Raw genomic sequence first — 26,500 nt, 5'->3', positions numbered from 1 at the left:
GTCTGTTTATGGCTTAAGGCCTCCACTGAATTGTTTACTGTGCTTCACACGGCCTGATAAGGAGCAGTGGTACAGAGTAAAAATGATGAATTAACGGTGTGAGCCTTATTTCGGAGCGCCACATTGTTGTGAGTGAGATTTAATTGAAGGAGGAACACACTGAAAAAAAAAAGGGGCCAGCCCTTGGATTTACGTAAGCATCTCGCGTATATTTGACACAATTGCCTCAGGCTTTAAAGATCTGTACGAAATTCTGATTTCCAGTGTGAGAGAAAAAGTCATGCAGTTATTAGAGCTAGGTTAATTGATGATTCTAAATTATCCATGAATGTAAGTGTTTGTTTCTATCTGATAGACTGGTCACCTGTCCGGGGTGTACCCTGCCTGGTAACCTATCACTTCAGGGTTATTTCCCGGCCCTGCTGTAGCCAGGATAAAGATAGGAGGGTGGTAGTTGTTGTAGACCCCTTCAATTTTTATGGTAACCATGATCTAGACTTTGTTGAACCGCATGCAATATGAAGACAACATGTAGTATTTAAGTGACCAAGTAGTATTTGGATAAAAGTTTCTGAATAGTGTTGAAATAAACTGACAGAATTGGGAAGGATTAAAATATTCCAGGAGCTCAATTTACTCTATCTGAACATGTTTCAATCGTGTTTTATGAACACAAAATGCACAGGTTTACTGAATATGAAAAGGTTGTGTTGATTTAACTCGGTTGTTTAAGTTTCTGCCAAAGCAAAACATTTGTGTGCAACCAGTGTCCACTATTGAATCAAGTAAATCCAACATGTTTTTGTCAGTGCAAAAAGGAGTTACGGTACCTGTATTCCTGCACAATATTGTCCCGGGAGGGAGAAAAACTTTCTGGTGAAGTTTTGGTTGATTTTTGGGTTTTGCTTGACACTAGGTTGATTTTATTAGTGAGGTTTGGATTGTTTTCTTTCTCCAAGAGAGAGGAAGATGGTTTTATGCTTGGACATGTTTGCAATGGGCCCCAGTATTTGTTATTATATGAGTATTTTATTGGTTACGTTTGTTTTCGCTTTTGTTATAGTGCACTGAAATAAGAACATCTGAGAGGTGTGATCCACCGGTGGTGATATTTTGGTATTTTGTGAGTTCCTGATTTAACAAATCAGCTCTTTAATCCAGGCCTGAGAGATTGAACTTTAAAGCGCTATAAAATATTCTTACTGGAAACAGTCGCAACATATTTTTCTCCATGATCATAATGGGCTTGGGAGAAATTCACTTATATGGGACATTGATCACATGAGAAGTCCTGAGCCTAAAAGGATTGCAGCGAGTCAATCCAGTCCAAAAAATCAAGGAACGGTTTTCCTTTAAAATGATGACGTCATCTTGCTGGTGATGGAGGCTCGAATAAGTTGCGCGTGAGACTCCATTATCAGCATTATCTGGTATGAATGTGTGTGGATGTATGCATGTGACTGGACTGTGATGGACTGACGACTAAAACTGACTTGATACTGAGACAAAAACGGTACCGACTTTAGGATTAGTAAATGTCCACAAACAATTCACCCAGCCTGTAAAAGAAGGGTGGATGTTTTGTCTTGCTTTGTTTTGTTTTTGCAAGAACAGAAGGATGACAGAGACTAAAGGGGGAGGCTGTAACGTCACATGAGTGTGAACTGCAGACTTAACCCTTTGGTTGCTAATTTTGAGTTACTGATGTTTGCATTAAGAAAATTGTGTTTTAGTAGCCGTGTTTCGATTAATGTACCACATTATATCGTTGGGAATGTTAAATGCTAAAGTGAAGAAAAGGTTTGATTTCACTCATGACTGAACATGTTATTATTAACCATAGCGGGCCACTGTAAAGAGTCAATTAACTTTTAGAGAGATAAAAATAAAATAAAATAAAAAAAAGCCAAAAACCCTCTATTGAGGTCTATGAATAACAGGGGATTGATAGACTTGTCACACTCAAAATGGAGATATGTAATGATAAACACTGGTCCCCGTCTTTTAGATGCTTTCTTGAAATAGTCAGCAATTTAAAAGTAGGATAGAACCGACAGGGGCATGTGCTGAGAGGTGGTGCTGCACAAGAACAAGAGCAAAATAAAGAAAAATTATTGTGTTTAGCTTTGATAAATTCAAATTAAAATGTACCATTCCACTCAGATGATCAATATGAAATTCAATATATGCTAATTTTGTATGTAAGTACATGACTGATAACTGTTCTGTCCTGAGCTTTTGTTTTTACAGCACCCACTTGACCACACCAACAGTTTCTCGCCACCAAAAGGGGGTACTTGCAAAGAATAGGGAGGAATATCATCAACACTGGGAAAGGTAAGCCCCGAAGGGGGTGATAACACCAAAACTTTCACTTATAGTCAAATTCTCAAAATTTGACCCCAAACATGGAAAATTCTTCAAACATTTAGAGACAGAGTGGATAAACATAATGTCACATTATGGATGGAGGATGGAGCATTTGAATCGATAAGATGGTGAAATAACACGCAGTAAAATGTTGATCATGTTGATTATGTTTATGAAGGGGCGATCGTGGCTCAAGAGTTGGGCGTTCGCCTTGTAATCGGAAGGTTGCCGTTTCGAGCCCCGGCTTGGACAGTCTCGGTCGTTGTGTCCTTGGGCAAGACACTTCACCCGTTGCCTACTGGTGGTGGTCAGAGGGCCCGGTGGCGCCAGTGTCCGGCAGCCTCGCCTCTGTCAGTGCGCCCCAGGGTGGCTGTGGCTACAATGTAGCTTGCCATCACCAGTGTGTGAATGTGTGCGTGAATGGGTGGATGACTGGATATGTAAAGCGCTTTGGGGTCCTTAGGGACTAGAAAAGCGCTATATAAATACAGGCCATTTACCATTTACCATTCCAGTGTGCAGAGCAAGGTTATTATTATTATTAACGAAAACAAATGAAATAACGAAAATTAGAAGTGAAAAAACATTTTCGTTATTGATGTGTGCGTGTCCTACAATAGTCAAGGGTGAAAATGAAGTTTAGTTTCCAGATTTTTTGCTTGCTGTCTAATTATGCCAGCAGGTGGCAGTACGTTAGTCGAGTCGTCTGTGTTGCTGCTCCGTCCACGCGCAGAATCATGTTAGGAAAAGTCGGGAGAAAGCACCAGAGTCCAATTTGGGATTACTTTGAATATGACTGTGTTTTGGATAAAGCAAGTGTCTTGTAGTGGAAAGAGACAAATTATGAGGGACATTTACAGTATAAAACAAAAAAATCCCACAAACCTTAAAGTGCACTTGAAAAGCTCACACAAGAAGGCTAACCTAGCTTACCTTGAAAAGGTAAGGGAGCACACTCAACCCTCATCCCCAGAAAACAGAAGCTAACCCCAGGCAAGGCAGCGTGATGCATCCCAAGACAACAGGACGGGGACATCTACATAACTGTGTAAGTCAATTGCCTTCAAAAATATTATCAATTCACTTGAACCAAAATTACAAACACCTGGTGCTGCAAGAGTTAATAGTCTCAATACCCAAGGATAAGCACAAGAGCATGACTGATATGATGAAACTGGGATTTTGTTGCACTTAATTATCGCAAACACAACCAAAACTAAACAGAAACTAATCAAAACTAGACTAAACTGAAACTAAGGATTTTCAAAAAATAAAAACTAGACTAAACTAGCAAACAATTGGTAAAAACTAATTACAACTGATATAAAATTGAAAATCTGAAGTCGAAGCTAAATAAAAATAAAAACTAATGAAAATTGCAAAACTATTAAAACCCTGGTCCAGACTAAGATGGCGTTGGACATCTTCAGGGCAGAAAAGGGTTGGTGTGACCAAGGTGTGGTTTGGCTTGTTGTATGTATATTTCAAGATGATATGGCTCTGGATGGACCAGTTACCAGGGCATGGAAGGAGGACGGACTCATTAAATGAGGAGAAGGAATTTTCTGGGATTGGAAATCCTCTGGGTGAGTGGTTGACTAAAAGCATGCATAAAATAAAAGCTATTTTTTGTTATTGATTGGTAATAGATTGATAATTGGCCACATTTACAGCTGTATTGACTTGTTGTGGACGTAGTCTACTTCTTTTTTTCTTTTTCTTTTTTTTTCTTTTTTTTGACTATAGAAAATATTTAATTATTTAATGCTAAGTTCAGTGTTAATTGTCACCATTTGTTATATCTTTGAAAATGAATTATGTTCCAGTTTTCAGCTGTGTTCATGGCCAAATGAGCAATTAGAAGGTGTGATCTTAGACACAAAATGTAAGCAGTTTCCTGACAGACATTACTCAAGCAATTAATTAATGACAAAAATTATCATTACGCACTGCCAAGTGGCAATTCCCAGGTTTGAAAAATTAGACCAGGTGGAATAAACTTGAGTTGTTTCTTTTTTTCTTTTTTTTTTCTTCTTTTTTTTTTGCCTGTCCCGTTTGGCTCTTTTGCCATCAGAATTGTTGTCTAAAGGCAAAGAAAGATGCCCAACGGATTTACTTTACCAAATTGACCATCCCAGCCTTGCCGTAATGGTCCATTTGATTCACCTTTTATTGTTTATTTTATTTTCACTTACTGAATACGGGACAGACTTGACTGGGGGAAAGAAGGGGAGAAAGAAAGAAGGAAAGAGAAACAGCTGAGAAGAGGGATGGGGGAGAAGGGCAAAAGACAAAAACCAACAGAACGGGCAGAGAAGAAAAAATGCATCTATCGATCACCTGGGTCACCTGCTGAGAAAGAAAAAAGAAAACAAGCAGAAGAGAACAAGAGCAACAGAACAAACAACACCACAATGATACATGGGAATACGACAGCAAATACCAAACACTAAACACCACTGTGCAGCACACAAGACCAACAAAACACAGTGTGCCCTGAGGTAGGAGCCAAAAAGGGTGCAGTTTGTGGGTGTGATCACCCGTGTGTACACCTGTGAGCATGGACGCGCTTGTTTTTTGTTTTTTAAAAGGTTCCTTCTTGTAATAATCTGCTAGAGGGTGTGGGGGGGCCACAGCCCCGTCCTCCAGGGCATGAAGCAGGTATGGAGGAGATCAAAACTCCAGACATCCAGAGGCCCCCAGAACACAAGAGACCAAGGAAGACCAACAGAGGGGCAGCCGCGCCACTGTCCCAGAAAGAGCTGAGGAGAGTCCCAGATGAGGGCTCACTCAGCCAGGGGGAGTTGCAGTGACGCGCCCGTGAGCTCCGCCGGCAGCCAGCCGCGCCTGAGTGACCGAGCCCCAGGCCGAGAGGCCGGGGGCACCCCACCTCCGAGGTGGCCCGAGCGAGCCCCAGGCTCCAGGCCCCGATGGGCGGCCGCCAAGGAGTGAGCCGGTGTGTACCTGGATGCCCATCCCCGGACACAGAGAGCCACCAACGCACCGATGTCTGAGGGGGTCCGCCACTGGCAGGGGAAGTGGTGGTAGGGGGAGATAGGCCTCCAAACCTTGGAGGGCCTGAGATGTCCCCAGAGAGGTGGCGCCTGACACCCAACCTGACATATAGACACAGACATACAGGCACACACAGATACAAACATCCATTCCCACCCTCATGCTCTCATATGCACTTACTCCACACTCAACCACCGTGGAGACAGACATAAAGAGACGCTGTACACACGATCACACTCCCCAAGCGTACTCTACAAACCGGGTCTAGGTACCCTTGCCCCTGAGGGGGGGAACTGCACCCAGACCCAGGTGGTGTTGCCCTTTTCCCTGCGGTGGGGGGAGGCAGACCGCCCCGACTCCGCAGCAGCAGGAAGGCCCCACACTCCAGACCGCAGTCGGACGGCCAACTCCTCCTCCTAGCCCCCCCCCCGCTCCAGCAGGTCGCAGAGAACGGGGGTGAGAGAAGACTCCAAACCTCCCTCCACTCGCTCATTGTAGTGTTGATGCATTTGTGTTCTAAGGTGCATTTAAAACCCAGGAGGGCATGGAGCTACCTGCCAGAGAGCAGCAGGTAAGCGCATGGTCCCTCCTGCTAGCCCTCAATGTCTATGTGTATTTAAAATTGAGAGGTGGGCAACGACGCCAGGGGTGGGGTGTACACCCTGATGGTACTTTGGATTCCGTGTATCGTGCCCACCCCCAAGATCCTATATGTATGTGTAATGAGAGTGTGAGTAATGTGAATGTCTAAGTTGTGGGATAAAATTGAGGCAGAGGCAGCCAGAAGGGGACGGGGGACGGGGGGGGGGGTAGCCTCCTCTGCACCCTGGTGACATACCCCTACTCCAAGGTCCTGCATGTGTGGGTGGTTGTGGTGGAGCGGGAAGAGGGAGGCAGCTGGAGATGGGGAGGGAAGGAAGGGAGGGGCAAGTGACCCCTCCCTGGGGCCAGCTCCCCCGCTGACCCCAGTAGGCACCCCCATACTCCGCGACCCGCCAGGGAAAGGGGGCCCAGGCCCATCCAGACCGGGGCCCAGTGCAGCAGCGCCTCCCGGCCCCACAGAGCCCGGGACAGTCCACCCAACCCCACCACAGAGAAAACTGCACCCACCCCACCATCCACTCATCTTCCAGACTACATAAGACAATAAACACCCAGGCTGAGATCTTCCTCCACCTCTCCTGTATCTCCCCCTCCTGCAGAGGGAGCTCCTGAGGAGAGGAAAGCTCCTGCAAGATGTGACAATCTCCCCCACCAGTTGAAGAGCCCCCCAGGTGGCTCGATGCACCGGCGGCACCCTGCTCCAGGGCTGGGCCCCCATTCACCCACCCGCCCACAACCCCGGCAACACACCAACCAGGACCCAAGCCCCCGAGGCCCGGTCCGGGTCCCAGCCCAGAGACGGAGCGCCCCCAGAACCTCACGCTCATCCCGGACCCACCCAGGGGCAGCCAGGCTACCAGGTCAGTAACCCACGTCCGTCAGCACAGACCCTCCCCTAGCCCCGCTGCACGCAGCCGCGAGGAAACAGTCACCTGAGAGCCAACAGAGCCCCTAACCGGACATGACCGCTACCCCGGGTTGAGCCCCCCCAAGGAAGATGCCTCCGAGGAACCCCCCGACGCCCTAAGCCTGTCCCTACTCCCACACCAATCACAACAGTGAAGGCGGGACCAAACTATGACCCCCCACCCCCACTAGGTGATGGAGCTGATCAAAGGAGCCCAGAGCAATTGATCTGATGTGGTGGCAGAGGCTGTATCAAGGCTAATGTAATCTAATAGATAATTTCTATATTGGTTAGAATTAAGATTTAGAATTAAGATTTAGATTTAGAATTAAGATTTTTTCCAGTTCATGAGGACTGTTTTCTTGGCTATGCATAGGGCAGTGAAAACCATATGGGCTATATTCTTTTCTGAAGTGACATTATCTAAGCTGCCCAAGATGTGACAATCTCCCCCCCACTAAGGGGGAAGTTGGAATGTTACATTTCAGACACTTCGAAAAGTCTTCACATATCTCGCGCCAAAACTTCTGAACTGGTGGACAGAACCAAAGAGCGTGGATATAATTGTCCGGTGAATTGGTTTGGCAGTGTGAGCAGTTGTTGGTAGACGTAAAGCCCATCTTGAACATCCGATGACCTGTATAGTGCACTCTATGTAATATTTTGTATTGAATTAATTGAAGACTGGGATTTCTAATTAGATGAAAGTAGAGCTGGGCGATATGAGATTTTTTCATATCACGATATGTTTTTTTCATTTCAGGCGATAACGATATCCATCACGATATAAGCCAAATAACTATTTGTAAGATTTAAATGTGCCGTTGCTCACAAGTAAAATGTGAAATAATCAGCAGCTTGTTTTGATTTAAATATTTATTTCCCATAATAAGTTCAACAGGGTAGATGTACTTAAGGAACATGAGACTTTTTCAGATAAATAAAGGCAAATATTGCAAACTACACAAAAGGCAGCCGCTAAAGCGTCTAAGTTTCAAAATAGAACAAATGAAACAGACTAAATTGTCAATTCCACTTAGAAACAAAATATTAATTCTAAAAATAAATCTTAGTTTGTTTTACAGAAGAACAGACAAAACTGACTAACTTTTGTCAATATCAAATAAACTGAGAACTAAAAGGAAATTCTCAATCTCTCCTTGTTGTATAGCTTAGCTTTTCAAACAGTTTTAACAGTTACTTTAGTCTGACAAAAGCCGAATGACGAATTAGCGCTTCCAGTCAGAGACTGAGGCTACGTCCACACGTACACGGGTATTTTTGAAAACTGAGATTTTCCGTTTTCGTTTTAAAAAATAATCCCGTCCACACATAAAGGCAGAAATGAAGGAAAACGCTGCTATGAACATGCCAAAGCAGCAGGTGGCGCTAGATTCCTAACCGTGCCGAAATGTTGGCCAATCAGAAGTCTAGAAGCCTCGGTGGGAAAAAGTAAACAAAGCTGGGGCATAGAAGCAGAACCGAGTCGTATGTGTGGACGGACAGTAACTGTGTGTATATGTAAGCATTTAAACACTGCAGAGAGTAGAATTAACAGTAACAGTATTGTAGAAATTCATTTCACCGAAACAATAATGTGGCGCACAGTGTGACGCATGCACCAGTTTATTGTATTTCCAGACTTGCTGTCGGCACAATTTACAGTGCACGCTACTCTGTTTTTTGTCAGACTTGAAATAGCCGAAATACCTTCACACTACGGAACTTCTATGGCTCTTCCGTTCGACAATCTCTCCGGCATTGGAACCATCATCTGTTTTCTCTTCGGTCACAATCGGTTGATTTTTCTAGTCGGCACACTCATTTCCTCCATTACCCGCTGGCTGCTTCCCAAACAAACACACGTGCGGCTTGGCACTTGTGCTGTACGTAACAAGTCACGCGACGTGACGCTGCGGCTGTGATTGGTTCGGCTCTGCGCTACTGAATTTGGATCGGCTGACCTTTTTTTTTTTTTTTTTTTTTTTTTTTTAAGAGAACAAGAGCGGCGAGGTCTATCGCGATAGCTTAATTTCTCTATCGAGTAAAAGTTATATCGCGATACATATCGTTATCGTTCTATCGCCCAGCTCTAGATGAAAGGTTTTTAAGCAAATCTGAGACCAGAAGTTTAGGTCTAAGTTAACTGATAAATCCGCTTCCCATTTTGCAATAGGAAGTGATATTGATTCATCTGTTTTAGAAAGCATTCTGTATATTTTGGATAGTAATTTGGGGGTTTTAAGAGTAAGAAATTGAACCACACTTGGTGGTGTTTGTAGTTCAACTTGACCTGGTTTAAATTTCTTTTTTACTATGGATTTAATTTGTTGATATTCTAAAAATCTTTTCTTGTTGATCCCATATTGTGTAACTAGTCCGTCAAATGAAATAAATTCTGTTCCTTCTAGTATATGTTCTAAATATTTGATTCCTTTACCACTCCAATCTGAAAAGTTTATCATATTATTGTTTTGTAATATGTCAGGGTTGTTCCAGATAGGTGTACGTTTGCATGGGATTAATGAAGACGCCGTCAATTTTAGAAACTCCCACCATGCTGTCAGAGAAGAGCTGATGTTGATGCTTTTAAAGCATTTTAAAGCATTCATGACGTAGTCTACTTCATGTTTAAGCACTCTAATTAACAGATTGAACATAGAGACATTAAAGGAAGAGTATGCAGCGCCACCCTGTCAGATGCCAGTCACGGTGGGGCTCAGTGATGAATCAGGTGAGCTGGATTCATGGCTGAATCAAGACAAAGATTCCCCTGCTGTGGTCAGTAAGGGAAAAGCAGGGGGAAATAAAATTTAAAAGAGGCATTTATAAACGTTTATGTGTCAAGTTTATAAACGGGATAAAAGGGGGTGTTTTACTGTTATTTTAGCATCAGCATTATTGTTACATCAGAATCATATAACAAGCATTGTTACATTACATTGTTATACATTAACATTTGTATTACAGTGATTGTTATAACCTCAGGTTAATCTTCTATTTACAGGTGTCAGGATAATCATATGATCTTTCATTGCAGGTGTAACCATGATCATTTTTATACATATTGCAGTTTGTTGCTCATTATAGAGTTGTGCTCAAGTTAATAAGGGTTAAAAGCTACGGTCAACGCGATGTTTGGCTGATCTATGGACTGGAGTGACTTCGAGCATAGAAGGCCGCACGCGCTTACATAACACTGATATCATGTTTTTCTTGGTGATCTTTTATTCAGTTATATCTTTTGCTAAGTTTTAAGTAGGGGCAGTTAATTAAACGACATTCATTTAATATTACATACCTGATTCAGAGCATTACACACAGATCAACTTAACAATCTGCAAAACCTTGTAGCTGCAATATTGTGTCTCTATAAGGGACAGTTGGCTCCAGGAGATAAGTGGGAGTCAGTGCCTGTCCTCGAGGAGGAGAGAATCTTCCTTTGCTGTGTCAAAAGTAGTCAACAAGTTCATATTCAAGTGAAGTTCATATCATTACAGGTTTTGTTTCTTGGCAATTCTGCAGACGCAGGCTCTGGGCGGAGCCAGGAGTTGAATAGATCTAACATGACAATTAAATTGGTTTCATTTCCTGGCACAGGCTGACAGGACTGGAGCAAAGACACTGGATAGGAGGAGGTCTCATACCTTCTAAGATAGGAGGTCACTAACCTTTTCTTTTGATTTTCTAGCTCCGTTGATTTGACACATGGGAATGTGTCAAAAAAGGGGGGGAAGTTGAGTTTTAACATCAAACAAGGATTATATGAACATTTTTATGACTTCATTTGTGTTTTAATAACTTAGGTATGGTAAAGCTTAAGCTAATAGTGGTTTCCGGACTTTTTAGAGATCCAGTGAGAAGCATAAATCATTATTTCCATGTTTTTGCATTAATCATTGAAATGAACTGAATAGCATTTAGATGATAAAATGCCTGTGTTCATGAGAAGCTGAGTACCACACTGGAGAGGAAACCGTGGGACAGTAGGCGGAAGCAAACACATGATTTTTGGGGGGCAAATGTTAGAATTAAAAATGGCTCATTTGTTTTTGATGTCTTTTGTTAAAATGAGTGGTTTTAATAATAATTTTCAGGCACACTGTGGTAGGACTCGACTTAAGCGGTCAAAGAAGTGCAGGAGACTGATGCTGTCCAGTGTAGCAAGTGATTTATTCACCATTCTGTGGCCCAACAATATTTACAAAGAAACAAATAAGAAACTCAACTCTATAATTAACTCAATTCAAATAAACATAACTGAACTTAAATCAACGGAAATTAAGGTCAAACTGCACACAGCTACACTGACCTGAACCATTCTTCCGAAACACCTGAGTTCGTCTGCTTAAATAGTCCCCTTAATCAAACACTTTCTCCTCTGGACTATTCCATTCAGTAGGTAGGTGAGATGAACATGATTATATTCATCCTCTACTACTCCTCTTGACTGGCAACATAAACTCTGGTGTAATCAATACATATCACAACATTAACTCTATTTCTTTATAAACCCTTTAAAATCAACTTTATTAAATTATAAGAATTCTTCCCCTCCTGCACTTGGTCCCTTCCTGTGACCTCAGATGAACCCAGAAGGTATAAAGCAGGAAGTAGAACTACATTTCCTCCTTTTCCTTCTGGAAGACAGGTAGGTAAAGGTAAGTTCAAAACAATACAAATTAACAGTTGAAAGAAATAACATGTTAACTTAACAAACTTGTATGAATTGATTTAAACCAAGATGTTATATTATATAATCTGTAAAAGTGCAGAACATAAACAAACCCGGGATAATAGATGTTTGCCTATTGCAGATTACATGTGAAATATGGTTAAATCAAAACAAGAATGTTAACTAAGAATGTAGACAAATGGTCTTCTCACCCACTTTGTCACACACACACACTGCAAATGTGCTTATAATGAGTTGGCACTCGGTCTTTTGAAGGTCATAAGCTTCGTTCGGCGTGATGGTAAAGTGTAGGAAATGCCTTGAGTACAGAGGGCTAAATGCAAACACGCTTACACACACATAGGATATGATTAGAATAAGTCCCTGGGACATTCTGAATATTCTAAACCAATTCTGAATCACCAGAAGATCAGTAGATAACAACATTAGATTATTAGAGCTAGGTATAGAGTTTTGGTTTTCTGTCTCTTACAGAGAAAGGAACAGACACCAGACGAGGTCACAGATATACGAGGATCCTTCGCAACAGAGACAGACACAGTGACTGCCGAGACACCAACTGGGTTCAAGTGTCATGGCGTTTGGGCTCCGATTAGTCACCTCAAAAGGATGGATCCCATAAACACAGCAATAACCATGAAGGGGTTGGCGGAAATCCAGGAACACCAGACCAATGAGGTTCGAGAGGCTCTTGGGCAAAAGGGGGACACTTTCCTGTTTCTTTTTCTGGGGGATACACAGGACACACAGGACCCGAGGATACACAGATCGTTGTTTGAAATCGGGGCAGAATAATCCCCTGATCTGTGCAACGACTGAAGGGTTGTCTAACCCCTGAGGTTGAAGAAAGAAGAGCAGAGGATCACCCAACTGGAAGACACTGGTAGCTGCAGCAATAAAATAAAGGCTAAAAGCTCCTTGGACAGAGGTTCTAGTCTGAGTACGTCTGAAGAGTATAAGGTAGCACCAAAATAAAGCTGTGGGAGGACTGGGGAGTGTCATCTGTACCTGCTATTGTTGTAATAATAGTTTTTCTTGCATCTGAACTGCGCAAACTCAGAGGTCATCTCACATATGGTTCACCCAACAGGGGGACAAAGGGCCTCTGGGGTAAGAAGAAATGAACCCGGCCACACTGGATTACAAGGTGTAGGTGAGCTCTTTATTCTAAAGAGCTCATCAGGGGGAGTGTGGGATTATAATATTATTTTATGCCATGTTAGATCCCTAATTAAAGATTGTGAATTATTATGTAGTTTTAGTTTGCATTATTCTCCTGAATTAGAAGAAGGTGATAACTATTGCATTTGTTAAACTGATTTGCATTATATTAGACTGCTGATTTATTGTGAATGAATGATATTGTTTTCAATTCAATTCAATTCAATTTTATTTATATAGCGCCAAATCACAACAAAAGTCGCCTCAAGGCGCTTCATGATGTTTTATGATGCATTATACTGCTGAGTTATAAGAAATACTGTTCGCAGAAAGTCATCGCCTTATTTGTCTGATTAGAAGAGAACAGAACATACTGGAGTTTTCTGCCCCATCTCAGCAGGAGCAGATAAACAGTGAGCCAAGGTCGTAGCTTAGGCGCTGTGTGAGAGAAAGAATGTGAATGTTTAGGCTTTTATGATAAGGTGGGGGCCACTAGAGGCTATAAGAGTTTGATCAATGCTCCACCATTTTGAGATCTGATGCTGTCTGCGTACGGTGTGCCCCGTAGCCGGTTACCAAGATTACGTGAAGTACCCTCAGAAGGTCTGCTAGATGATGTTAATGCAGCACTACGGGCAATACCTACAACCACGATTACCGACACTAACAAGCTGATCTACAATACGGCAGCAGTGATCAGTGAGATGCTTGGCTACAAGTTGAACAGCCACAAGGGGCAGTACCCTCCATGGAGAAGGAGGCTAGAGGGCAAGATCAAAGTAGCACGGAGGGAGGTTAGCCAACTAACGGAGTTGCAGAAAGGTGCGACAAATAAGGTGCCTAAGAAATACAGCAAGCTGTCCATACCTGAGGCCTTGTAAACTGCCAAGCAAAGACACACAGCCTTGGCCAGCCACTTGAGGAGGTACACCAGAGAGATAGAAGGCAGGAGAGCAGCTGTTCTCCACAGAACCAGCAAAGGTGTACTCTCAGTGGCAAGGAAACAATAATAATAATAAGAGAACAGCACCACCAAGGCTGGAGATGGAGCAATACTGGAAGAGCATATGGGAGAAGGACGCAACCCATAACGGCAATGCTCAGTGGCTAGAGGATCTGAGGGCAGACCACAGCGACCTCCCTGAACAGGGTCCAGTAACCATCACAGTGGCAGATATCCAAGAAAGGGTCTCCAGTATGAAGAGTTGGACAGCACCAGGGCCCGACATCGTTCACGCCTACTGGCTGAAGAAGCTGACTGCACTCCACGAGCGTCTGGCAGCACAAATGAACCAGCTGCTAGTTAACGAGAGACACCCGGAATGGCTAACCGAAGGCCGGACGGTCCTGATCCCCAAGGACCCCAAGAAGGGACCGGTCCCCTCCAACTACCGACCAATAACCTGCCTCAGTACTACATGGAAGCTCCTGTCAGGCATCATATCGGCTAAGATGAACAGGCACATGGGTCAATACATGAGCGGGACACAGAAAGGAATTGGCAAGAATACCAGAGGCACAAAACACCAGCTACTGATAGACAGAACAATCAGCCGAGACTGCAAGACCAGACTGAGCAACCTGTGCACTGCCTGGATTGATTACAAGAAGGCCTATGACTCAATGCCCCACAGCTGGATACTGGAATGCCTAGAATTGTACAAGATCAATGGGACCCTAAGAGCCTTCATCAGGAACTCAATGGGGGTGTGGCGTACAACACTAGAGGCCAACTCCAAGCCCATAGCACAAGTTACCATCAAGTGCGGGATCTACCAAAGAGATGCTCTGTCCCCACTGCTGTTCTGCATAGGCCTGAACCCCCTCAGTGAGATCATTAACAAGACTGGCTACGGATACTGACTACGGAACGGAGCAGTTGTCAGCCACCTCCTGTACATGGATGACATCAAGCTGTATGCCAAGAGTGAACGAGACATCGATTCACTGATCCACACTACCAGGCTATACAGCAATGACATTGGAATGTCGTTCGGACTGGAGAAGTGTAGTCGGATGGTAACAAAGAGAGGGAAGGTAGTCAGAACTGAGGGGATTGAACTACCAGAAGGCAACATTGCAGACATAGAGGACAGTTACAAGTACCTGGGGATCCCGCAGGCGAATGGGAACCATGAAGAGGCCGCTAGAAAAGCTGCAACCACCAAGTACCTGCAGAGGGTCAGGCAAGTCCTGAGGAGTCAGCTTAATGGTAAGAACAAGATCTGGGCCATCAACACGTACGCCCTGCCCGTGATCAGGTACCCTGCTGGGGTAATAGGCTGGCCAAATGAGGAGATAGAAGCCACTGACATAAAGACAAGAAAGCTCCTTACCATGCATGGAGGGTTTCACCCCAAGTCCAGCACCCTGAGGCTATACGCTAAGCGGAAGGAAGGGGGCCGGGGACTGGTGAGTGTCAGCACCACAGTCCAGGATGAGACAACAAACATCCAAGAATACATTGGGAAGATGGCCCCAACTGACCGAGTGCTCAGTGAATACCTCAGGCAGCAGAAACCCAAGAAAGAGGAGGGAGACGAGGAACCATCATGGAAGGACAGGCCCCTGCACGGTATGTACCACTGGCAGATAGAGGGGGTGGCTGATATCCAGAAATCCTACCAGTGGCTGGACAAAGCTGGACTGAAAGACAGCACAGAGGCACTAATCATGGCAGCACAAGAACAAGCTCTGAGCACAAGATCCATAGAGGCTGGGGTCTATCACACCAAATCAAATCAAATCAAATCACTTTTATTGTCACATCACATGTGCAGGTACATTGGTACAGCACATGTGAGTGAAATTCTTGTGTGCGAGCTTCACCCCAGAGACAATCCAGCACATAACAGCAGGGTGCAAAATGCTAGCAGGCAAGGCATACATGGAACGCCATAACCAAGTGGCCGGCATAGTGTACAGGAACATCTGTGCCGAGTATAACCTGGAAGTCCCAAGGTCAAAATGGGAGATGCCCCCAAGGGTGGTGGAGAATGACCGAGCTAAGATCCTGTGGGACTTCCAGATACAGACGGACAAAATGGTGGTGGCTAACCAACCGGACATAGTGGTGGTAGACAAACAGAAGAAGACGGCCGTAGTGATCGATGTAGCGGTTCCGAATGACAGCAATATCAGGAAGAAGGAACACGAGAAGCTGGAGAAATACCAAGGGCTCAGAGAAGAGCTCGAGAGGATGTGGAGGGTGAAGGTAACGGTGGTCCCCGTGGTAATCGGAGCACTAGGTGCGGTGACTCCCAAGCTAGGCGAGTGGCTCCAGCAGATCCCGGGAACAACATTGGAGATCTCTGTCCAGAAGAGCGCAGTCCTGGGAACAGCTAAGATACTGCGCAGGACCCTCAAGCTCCCAGGCCTCTGGTAGAGGACCCGAGCTTGGGGCATGCTGGGTGTTTTTTTTTTTTAATGTATATATATATATATACATATATATATATATATATATATATATATATATATACACATTTAAAAAAATCGCTTTTGAATTTGCGCTTGTTTTTTTGCTTTCACTTTGCAATCGTGCGAACTGTGTATAGAGAGCGACAGCACTGATCTGTGAGTGATGATAATTTGCGCACCAATTCCTCTGACATCGTCTTATTAATCGTTAGCTTACTATGCAAACATGACAAGTGAAATCTCCCGCAGCAAGCTTAAACATGTGAGAGGTTGATCGCGCAGAGAATCGCTGACCGTTATGTGAGTGCGTGTGTAAAAGCAGCAGGATTTATATTTTAGTTCTGTTGAGCCAAATAAGACAGGTCAGGGTGAAGAAGTGACAGCCAAAGAAAAGCTTACCACAAAACGGAGAAGTTATGACAAATCAGAGTATAAGGCAAAAAGAAAGTGCAGCTTTATGGTTTCATGGACAAAATAATTTCTGTGGCTGCAATATGACGAGCTAAATAACCAGGGCTGCACATAAGTGGTCCGCAGGTGCGCATTCGCTGTCAAAATAAAAAACACGCACAAGGGTTAGGGTTAAATTTAAAAACTGTACTTTTGAGTTAAAATATATATTTATAATTTTAATAAATGACAAATTAAAAAGGTATGAACATTTTTTTTTGTATCGAAAAAATATTGAACCGTGACACCAAAGTATCGAACCGAACCGTGAATTTTGTGTATCGTTGCACCCCTAATATATATATATATATATATATATATATGTATATATATATATATATATATATATATATATATATATATATATATATATATATACATATATATAGTATATGCTGCCTCTCGGCAGTGTCATCAGGAGGCATGGAGTGAACTTCCACAGTTACGCTGATGACACGCAGCTGTACATCTCCGTGTCTCCTGATGACACCAGACCAATGGATGCCCTTTTTAACTGTATCTTGGATATAAGATCTTGGATGGCAGAAAACTTTTTACAGCTTAACCAGGACAAAACTGAAGTTTTAATTGTCGGTCCTGAGGCTCAGAGAGAGAAACTCTTGTCTAAATTAGAGGCATTTTCACTATGTCCTTCGCTACAAGTGAAAAACCTGGGTGTTATTTTTGACTCTGAGCTTGGTTTTATCCCACATGTTAAACATGTAACCAAAATTGGATTTTATCATCTAAAAAATATAGCCAGAGTCCGCCCTATTCTCTCTCGGGCCAACACGGAGATGCTGATGCATGCTTTTATTACCAGTCGCATTGATTACTGTAATGCCCTGCTCTCTGGTCTTCCTAAGAAGAATATTTCAAATTTACAACTCTTGCAAAACTCGGCAGCTCGTGTGCTGACGAAGACCAGAGGGCGGGCCCACATTACACCGGTTTTAGAATCGCTGCACTGGCTCCCCGTGTGTTTCAGGATCGATTTTAAAGTTCTTTTATTGGTTTTTAAATGTCTTAATGGTCTTGGGCCTTCTTATCTCTCAGATCTGCTTTTACCATACGAACCCTCGCGGACCCTGAGGTCCTCTGGTACTGGCCTTTTGATTGTCCCTAAAGTCAGGACACATACTCACGGAGAGGCAGCTTTTCAGTGGTATGGTCCTCGTCTGTGGAACAGCCTGCTGGAGGAGCTCAGGGCCGCAGAGAACGTACATGTTTTTAAGAACAGGCTCAAGACCCACCTTTTTAATTTAGCTTTTACTTAGCGTTTATTTATTTTTTATGCTTATTTATTCTATCCTGTTATTCTATTATTAATTTAGGATTTACCTAATATTTTTTGATTTTATTCTTATTCATTTTTTAATCTTCTTACTCTATTTATATTTTATCCTGTTCTTATTTATTTTATCATTTTACCCTGTATATATCGTATTGCGTCATATCTCCAGTGTTTCCTCGGAGGGCGCTCTCTGCACCGGGGCTGTTATTGACCGTGGCTGCTGGGTCTCTGGGGTCCTCTCAGCCTGGTTGGGGGGCTCCTTGGCCTCCCTCCTGCTGTGTGCCCAGCCCGGAGGCTGCGGTCTGTGACCGGCTCCCGGTGCAGACGGCTCCCTGTTATAATGTTTCCTCACTTGGCTCATGCGAGCCCAGCCCAATTTTTACTCTTTAAGTGTGCGCGTGTGTGTATGTGTGTGTGGGTGGGGGTGGGGGGATATATGTGTATTGAGAGTGTGGGGAGTGAGTTGGAGGGTGGGGTGGGCTGCTTTTAACTATGTAAAGCACTTTGTGCTACATTTTTTCTGTATGAAAAGTGCTTTATAAATAAAGATTGATTGATTGATTGATTGATTGATTGATTGATTGAAACTATCAGGACAGAGTTTTGGTATGATTGTGTAACTGCATAATTATGCTTATGTACTTCTGGATAATGAGACAAACTAGCGTGTGGCGCTTCACTTTTTAATAAACTAAAAGACAGAAATGAGATTATAGGATCTGTAGTGTTGTTTATTCATATTATGGTACTTATCATTTGGGATATGTATTACTGTGTGCATACTTTATAAGAACAGATGAGATAAGGAGAGAGGAGATTAAAAAAATCTCTACCTTGCTGGTTCTATCGACGATGAAATGCTCAAGTATCTATGTAGCACGTACGTAATCTAATTCCACAACACAATGTGATGGGGGAAATCAGCTGTGTTTTGATGCCAATTTTATTTCGAATCTGGCGCGAACCGGCGAGCCAGTTCCTGAATCAGTCACATGGTACGGGCTGCCCGCGAGGCCTTGAACGTCACTGCATACGTAATCAAAGAAAGCCTCGATACGCGCTTTACAAAAACTCCCCCAAGATTAGCCGACACACGCTTCGAAGCTTTGACACACAGGACACATCACTACCAGTTGGTGGCGGTAATGAGTCGTTATTGCCAACCGCCGACAAACCACAAAGAAGAAGACGAAGTACTGCGCGTGCACACAGCGGAAAGTAGACTTACCGAGTAATGATTATAGCCACAGTCATCATACTTGTTATCTACGACGGAGTGTGACTGTGCTGAGCTTTCTTACTGCTGCCCTTCTGGTCTCCGGAAGATCGCGTTTATGTTTCTCATGCGTGATTGGAAAGATACAGGCTCTCGTAGCTCGGACAGCTTGGTCTCTCTCCTAGTCCAACTACAAAACCGGCCTCCTCCGCTGGGGGATCTTTAGTTCGGGTTATTCTGAGAGGAGATCCAGAGTGAGTACATTATAATTTCTTCCTAAATCGATAACTGACTACAGGGTTTCTCTCTCTTAGCTAATTTTGTTTACGGCTGTACGTTCTGTTCAGCCCCTGTCATTTTGTCTGCTTGGAGCTTCCAGCAGTTTAGGACCTTATATTTTTAATCATTTGTGTTCAGCTATTTGTTTTCCTTCAAATGAAGATGTTGTACTGAGTATTATGATTTGATGAGGTGGATAGAATACAACAGATTCCACATTTAATAAAAGAATCACCAACCAGTAATGTGTCTTTTAAGATGGCGCTGATCTAGCGGCAGGCTGTCGTAGCAGCTGTCTTCGTAAACACCCCCCCCCCCCCCCCCAAATTTCTTTTTGTTCCTGCGATATCTCTATATTTCTCTTTTTATATAATATTTATCCATCATAACTCTGTTTCTGCACTCAGTGATTGCATGTTGTTTGTTGTATATTTCCTGCTATGACAACTTAGTTTTCCTCTGGGATTAATAAGGTTTTTCTGATTCTGATATTGGTGCTGAACCTACGAGGCAAAAATAATGCTACACAATACAATGGTCTGCAGTAGTGCCCTACAATAATACAATAAATTTAACTGGCTTAAATATAAAAATCTTTTTGCTGTCACAGGCGACTGGCAGCAGGCGAAGAGTCTGCAGGAGGAGCATCTCAGCACCTGTAGTCAGAAACATTGGTTCTTCACTGAAGGTGACAAAGAAAAATCGCCAACATTATTCTACAGACATTAATTGGTTGTTATTTTAATAATAATAACATCTAATTCTGTACACAGTGACATTTTGCCTGTTTATCCCAAATGAGAGACAAATCACTGCTGAAGAAAAATAATGTTCTCAACCTGCTTACATTAAATCAATGGATGGATGAAATTAGCCGTTTTTAACCCTCCCGAAAATAAGCTTCTCAAGGATCAGTTTTTGGTCCTGTATTTTTTGTAACCTTTACACACTCTACATGTTGCTATCATAAAGTATCTATTAATATGTTCTAGTGTTGCACATGATACATTTTTCACAGCTGATACATAGTTGTGCTTTATTCCCTCTGATAATCTCTGATAGTGTATTTTGTAAATAGTATTACATCCTCTGCACACTTTGGCTGCTCTGAAAATGAAGGCAACAAACCAGAGAAGTTTGACTCCCTGGAAGAACTTATAAGTACACCTAGGGCTGCTCAATTAATCGAATTTTAATCACGATTACGATCTGGGCAACGATCATTAAAAATGACTGAGCCGATTATTAGCCCCTCCCTCGTTTATCCGCGACACCTTAAAGGCCGGTCCGTGAAAATATTGTCGGGCATAAACCGGTCCGTGGTGCAAAAAAGGTTGGAGACCGCTGATTAAGAGGACCCGAGGGAAGCTCGGAAAGCTAAGCAGAAGTTATTTGGAGAGGAGAGTGACTGCTGTTGTTTGAAAAGAGAAGTAAAAAAAAAAAACTTCAGTGGTGTTGCACACTATTTTATATTATTTTTTAAAAGTCATTGTTAACCCTTTAAAGCCGGTCAGAGCAGCACGCTCCGTTTTGTGTAACTATTTTTAAATCCCTGTAGAACCTGAACCGTGTAAGCTAGCGCAATAATTTGTTTTGCATATGAAACCGGAGGAGTTGTACTTACATCTGATGCCATCAGCTTGTCCTCGGTCAGGGTTTCCTTCCACATAAAGCTTTGCAAAAACTGCATAAAAAGCTCTTGCAGGAACAAAAAATAATATTCCAGAAACAGCTGTTCGTAACACTTCCCACAGTGAAATAAGGCACATGCTGTTTTCTTTGCAAATTTGCATCATAGGATTGTTTTTTGTTTTTCCTGCAGTATATAAAAATTGCTGTATCTCCAAAATAAAACTATGAAGACACTCAAAATAAATTTCCTGTTGTTGTAAACTATTTTTTGCAACTTTTTTGTATTTAAAGTTTTGAGGGATAAACCTCTTAAATTTCTCCAAGTAGAAATATATGTAAAAAAACAAAAACTATTTTTAATTTTTTTGTAGTTTATTGCACTTTTTTGCAATTAATGTAGTTACTATGGACTTAATGCATACATATTATTAAAATATGGGCTATAACAGTTGTATAGCAACTTGAAATACTCCAACAAATGGCACTACAGCATGTAAAAAAAATAATATAAACTCTGGTGGACTTGGTTCTATAGTAGGTCTTAAAGGGTTAAATAAATATCGTCAAATAATCGCAATCTCAATTTCAGTGAAAATAATCGTGATTATCATTTTTGCCATAATCGAGCAGCCCTAAGTACACCTACACTGAAGACTAATTCATGCTTCTTTTGACCTGGACAAGAAAAAGCTCTCTGTAAAGTTATGAAATCTTAGTAAATGAGGAAAACAGGAACAGCTCTGTAGCCAGGCTGACTAAGCCACCGGTCTAATGTTTGGACACACCTTCTCATAGGGCTGTGCGATATGACCAAAATCTCATATCCCGATATAAGACATCTATCATGATAACAATATAAATCACAAAAATGTAACATTTTCTGTATTATAATGACTTTTTACATTATAGATTCTAATTGAAATCTTTAAAACTCCAAATGAACACATATGGAATTAGGAGACAAAAAAAATGTTAAGTAACTCAAAACATATTCAGATTTTAGATTCTTAAAAATTTTAGATTCTTTAAAATAGCCATCCCTTGTATTAATTACTAATTTTCACACTAGGTGTGTGTGTGTTTTTGTATGTATGTATGTATGTATAGATATATGTATGTATATGTACACTAAATAGGTTTTGTGAAGTGCATGTCACTGTTTTAGTTCTTTGTCATCATAGGCAAAAGAAGGGGAAGTGTGCTGAAACCTCTCCAAATTTATGACCTCAACAAAAACCAACCAATACCAGCAAGTAAAGATGAACGACTTGTGATCCCTGTGGAGAAGACTTTCATCACTATGAAGAAGGCCAGAAGACGCCAGCGCATTGACAGTGGAGACAGAAGCTTCACGTGCAATCAGTGTGGAAAGGCTTTTACTCATAATAGCAGCTTAAAACAACACCAGCTTCTCCACACTGGCATTAAACCATTCAGCTGTGATCAGTGTGGAATGTCTTTTTCTGACAATAGCAACTTAAAAAGACATCAGCTCGTCCACACTGGTATTAAACCATTCAGCTGTGATCAGTGTGGACAGGCTTTCAACCAAAATAGCAAGTTAAAAAAACACCAGCTTCTCCACACTGGATTAAAACCATTCAGCTGTGATCAGTGTGGAAAGACTTTCACTGTGAATAGCAACTTAAAAAGACATCAGCTCGTCCACACTGGCATTAAACCATTCAGCTGTGATCAGTGTGGAAAGACTTTCACTCAGAGTGGCAGCTTAAAAAAACATCTGCTCATTCACACTGGATTAAAAGCATTTAGCTGTGATCAGTGTGGAATGGCTTTTACTCAGAATGGCAGCTTAAAAAAACATCAGCTCGCTCACACTGGATTTAAACCATTCAGCTGTGATCAGTGTGGAAAGACTTTCACTCAGAGTGGCAGCTTAAAAAAACATCAGCTCATCCACACTGGATTAAAAGCATTTAGCTGTGATCAGTGTGGAAAGGCTTTTACTGAAAATGGACATTTAAAAAGACATAAGCTCATCCACACTGGATTAAAAGCAATTAGCTACAATCAGTGTGGAAAGTCTTTTTCTCCGAGTAATGGCTTAAAAGAACATCACCTCGTCCATGCTGCAGATAAACCATTCCTCTGTGCTCAGTGTGGAAAGTGTTTCACTGAGAATGGCAAGTTAAAACAACATCAGCTCATCCACACTGGCATTAAACCATTCAGCTGCGATCAGTGTGGAAGGACTTTCACACAGAATAGCAGCTTAAAAAAACATCAACTCATACACACTGGATTAAAACCATTTAGCTGTGATCAGTGTGGAAAGTCTTTTACTGAAAATGGCAACTTAAAAAAACATCAACTCATCCACACTGGATTAAAACCATTTAGCTGTGATCTGTGTGGAAAGTTTTTTGCTCATGGTAACTGGTTAAAAGAACATCAGCTCATCCATACTACAGATAAACCATTCACCTGTGATCTGTGTGGAAAGTCTTTTACTCACAGCAAAAGCTTAAAAGATCATCTTCTCATCCACACTGGAATTAAATCATTTGTCTGTGGTCATTGTGGAAAGGCTTTTACTCAGAGTAAAACTTTAAAAGAACATCAGCTCATCCACACTGGAATTAAACCATTCAGCTGTGATCAGTGTGGAAAATCTTTTAATCGGCGTAGAAACTTAAGAAAACATCAGCTCCTCCACATTGGAGTTAAACCATTCACCTGTGATCAGTGTGGAAAATCTTTTAGGTGCATGAGTTCCTTGAAAGAACATCAGGCCATCCACACTGGCATTAAACCATTTGTCTGTTGTCAGTGTGGAAAGGGTTTTGGTTGCATGGATGCATTCAAAAATCATCAACTAATCCACACTGGAGTTAATTAATATTAATTATATATATATATACATATATATATATGTGTGTATATATATATGTGTGTGTATATATATGCAATAGTTACATCCTTTTTACATAAGCCCTTTTCTACTCTGTAATATTCTTGTCAATTTTCTTGATATTTATTTATTATCCACTCTTTTAATCCTTGATATTTATAATTGATTGATCTTTATATATTAGTGCTATTTCCTAAATGTGTAAAATCTGTAACAGAATGTGTTGTTTGGAGTTTAGTCTGTCACTGTTGCTATTATTAGAATTTCTCTTGGAATAACTGTAATCCATATAATTTCCTTAAGGATTAATAAAGTATTCTGATTGTTTCAGGATTCATGACCTGCTATTTTCCAATGACAAGTCTGCTTACTTGTCTCTTTTGCTCGTTTCTCCTCCTCTTCTTTAATCTTTTTTCCTAAACTTAGGACCTGATGGCTTTGAACTTTTCTTGTCCATCTTCCATTGGTTTTACTTTTGTACTCCAATATGAACACCCATCCTCCAACTCGAGGATCACCACAACATAACTTAATAGACCTACACCTTAGTTCACAGATTCACTTTGTCTAGGGTTAATTTCTGAATCAGAATCAGAAAGGGTTTTATTGCCAAATGTTGAGCAGGTTTGCAACATTAGGAAATTGCTGCGGTGCTTCAGTGCAAACATACTGTCATAAATTACGCTTAAATAGACATGAAAATAAAAATAAGAATTAAAAGTGCTAAGTAGATAGATATATACATGATATATACATGAGTGCAGGTGGTGATCAGTGCCAAACATGGAATGATGCAGTGAACACAGCGTAGGGTCATGTGTTAGTGGTGGGAACAGTCATACGGTTATTGTTCATGTGTCCAACAGCAGAGGGGAAGAAACTGTTCTTATGGCGAGAGGTTCTGGTGCGAATGGACCGGAGCCTCCTGCCTGAGGGGAGCAGGTCAAACAGACTGTGTCCAGGGTGAGAAGGGTCAGCTGAGATCCGAGCTGCACGCCCCAGTGTCCTGGAGGTGTACAGGTCCTGCAGAGATGGGAGTCTGCAGCCAATCACCTTCTCAGCAGAGCGCACAACACGCTGCAGTCTCTGTTTGTCCCTGATAGTGGCTCCAGCGTACCACACGGTGATGGAGGAGGTGAGGATGGACTCGATGATTGCAGTGTAGAACTGCATCATCGTCCGTGTTGGCAGGTTGAATTTCTTCAGCTGCCTCAGGAAGTACATCCTCTGCTGGGCTTTCTTAATGACGGAGGTGATGGTGGACTCCCACTTCAGGTCCTGGGTGATGTTGGTACCCAGGAAGCGGAATGAGTCCACAGATGGGGGTGTCAGTCAGGATGATGGTGGAGAGTGGGGCTGTGTGCTTCCTGAAGTCCACAATAATCTCCACTGTCTTCTGGGCATTCAGCACCAGGTTGTTGTGGCTGCACCAGGACACCAGACGTTCAACCTCCCTCCTGTAGGCAGACTCATCCCCGTCCGAGATGAGTCCAATAACGGTGGTGTCATCTGTAAACTTGATTAGCTTGACAGACTGGTGGGTGGAGGTGCAGCAGTTGGTATACAGGGAGAAGAGCAGAGGAGAAAGAACACAGCCCTGAGGGGAGCCGGTGCTGATGGTCCGGGAGTCTGAGACATTCTTTCCCAGCCTCACATGCTGCTTCCTGTCCGTCAGGAAGTCAGTGATCCACCGGCAGATGGGATCAGGCACATTCATCTGGGAAAGCTTGCCTTGGAGATGGTCTGGAAGGATGGTGTTGAAGGCAGAGCTGAAACAGGATCCTGGCGTAGGTTCCTGGGGAGTCCAGATGCTGCAGGATGAAGTGTAGGGCCATGTTGATGGCGTCATCTACAGACCTGTTGGCTCTGTATGCAAATTGCAGGGGGTCCAGGAGGGGGGCCGTGAGGGTCTTGAGGTAGGAGAGAACCAGGCGCTCAAATGACTTCATGACCACAGATGTCAGAGCCACGGGTCTGTAGTCATTTAGTCCAGTGATCCTAGGTTTCTTGGGGACAGGGATTATGGTAGAGGACTTGAAGCAGGCAGGCACATGACATGCCTGCAGTGAGGAGTTGAAAATGCCAGAAAACACTGGGGCCAGCTCGTTTGCACAGTGTCTGAGGGTGGCAGGAGACACACCGTCTGGGCCGGGAGCTTTTCGAGCATTCAGACTCTTAAACTGCTTCCTCACATCTGCTTCATGAATATGAAGAGTTGTGGTCGGAGGAGGTGGTGTGAAATCCTCTTTTGTGTGGGGTGAGGAGGGGGGTGTTGTAGGTGAAGTGTTTGAAGGTGGTGATGGCTCTATGGAGGGGGGAGAGGTGGGGGAATGAGTGTCCAAAGTGTCTCTATTGTTGGGGCCGTTGGAGGTGTGAAGGCTGCCTGATGGCTCGTCAAAACGGCAGTAAAAGTCGTTAAGGGTGTTGGCTAAGAGCAAGTCATCAGTGGAGTGGGGGGTTTTAGGCTTGTAGTTGGTGATATTCCTAAAACCTTTCCACACAGAGCAGAGGCCGAGTCATTCTCTGGGATGTCACACAACCCAGGATTCAAATCATGAATACATAATGGGATTGGATTTACGACA

The 26,500-nt window shown here is 42.7% G+C and overlaps 1 protein-coding gene across 3 annotated transcripts in view; it reads left to right on the top strand.

Annotated features, from left to right (window-relative positions):
- LOC147335082 (uncharacterized) overlaps positions 1–24,248 on the top strand; it is a 34,503-nt gene extending 10,255 nt beyond the window's left edge. The window contains exons 1-3 of one of the 3 annotated variants that reach the window (XM_086275891.1): positions 18,992–19,386; positions 20,022–20,099; positions 22,225–24,248. In XM_086275891.1, coding sequence (XP_086132017.1) covers positions 22,344–23,903 — 1,560 coding nt within the window. In that variant the 5' untranslated portion in view covers positions 18,992–19,386; positions 20,022–20,099; positions 22,225–22,343 and the 3' untranslated portion in view covers positions 23,904–24,248. Of the gene's footprint in view, positions 1–18,991; positions 19,387–20,021; positions 20,100–22,208 lie in introns of those variants that run through there. The other 2 variants (XM_086275899.1, XM_086275894.1) reach the window with 2 other exon arrangements.
- Positions 24,249–26,500: the final 2,252 nt, after the last annotated feature.

The sequence above is a fragment of the Aulonocara sp. 'chitande type north' Nkhata Bay genome, linkage group LG3 (assembly GCF_057382095.1).
Source record: "Aulonocara sp. 'chitande type north' Nkhata Bay isolate Kocher_YH1m ecotype deep benthic linkage group LG3, A_spYH_male_GT1.1, whole genome shotgun sequence".
Lineage (NCBI taxonomy): Eukaryota > Metazoa > Chordata > Actinopteri > Cichliformes > Cichlidae > Aulonocara > Aulonocara sp. 'chitande type north' Nkhata Bay.
This window is presented reverse-complemented; position numbering and strand designations above follow the sequence as displayed.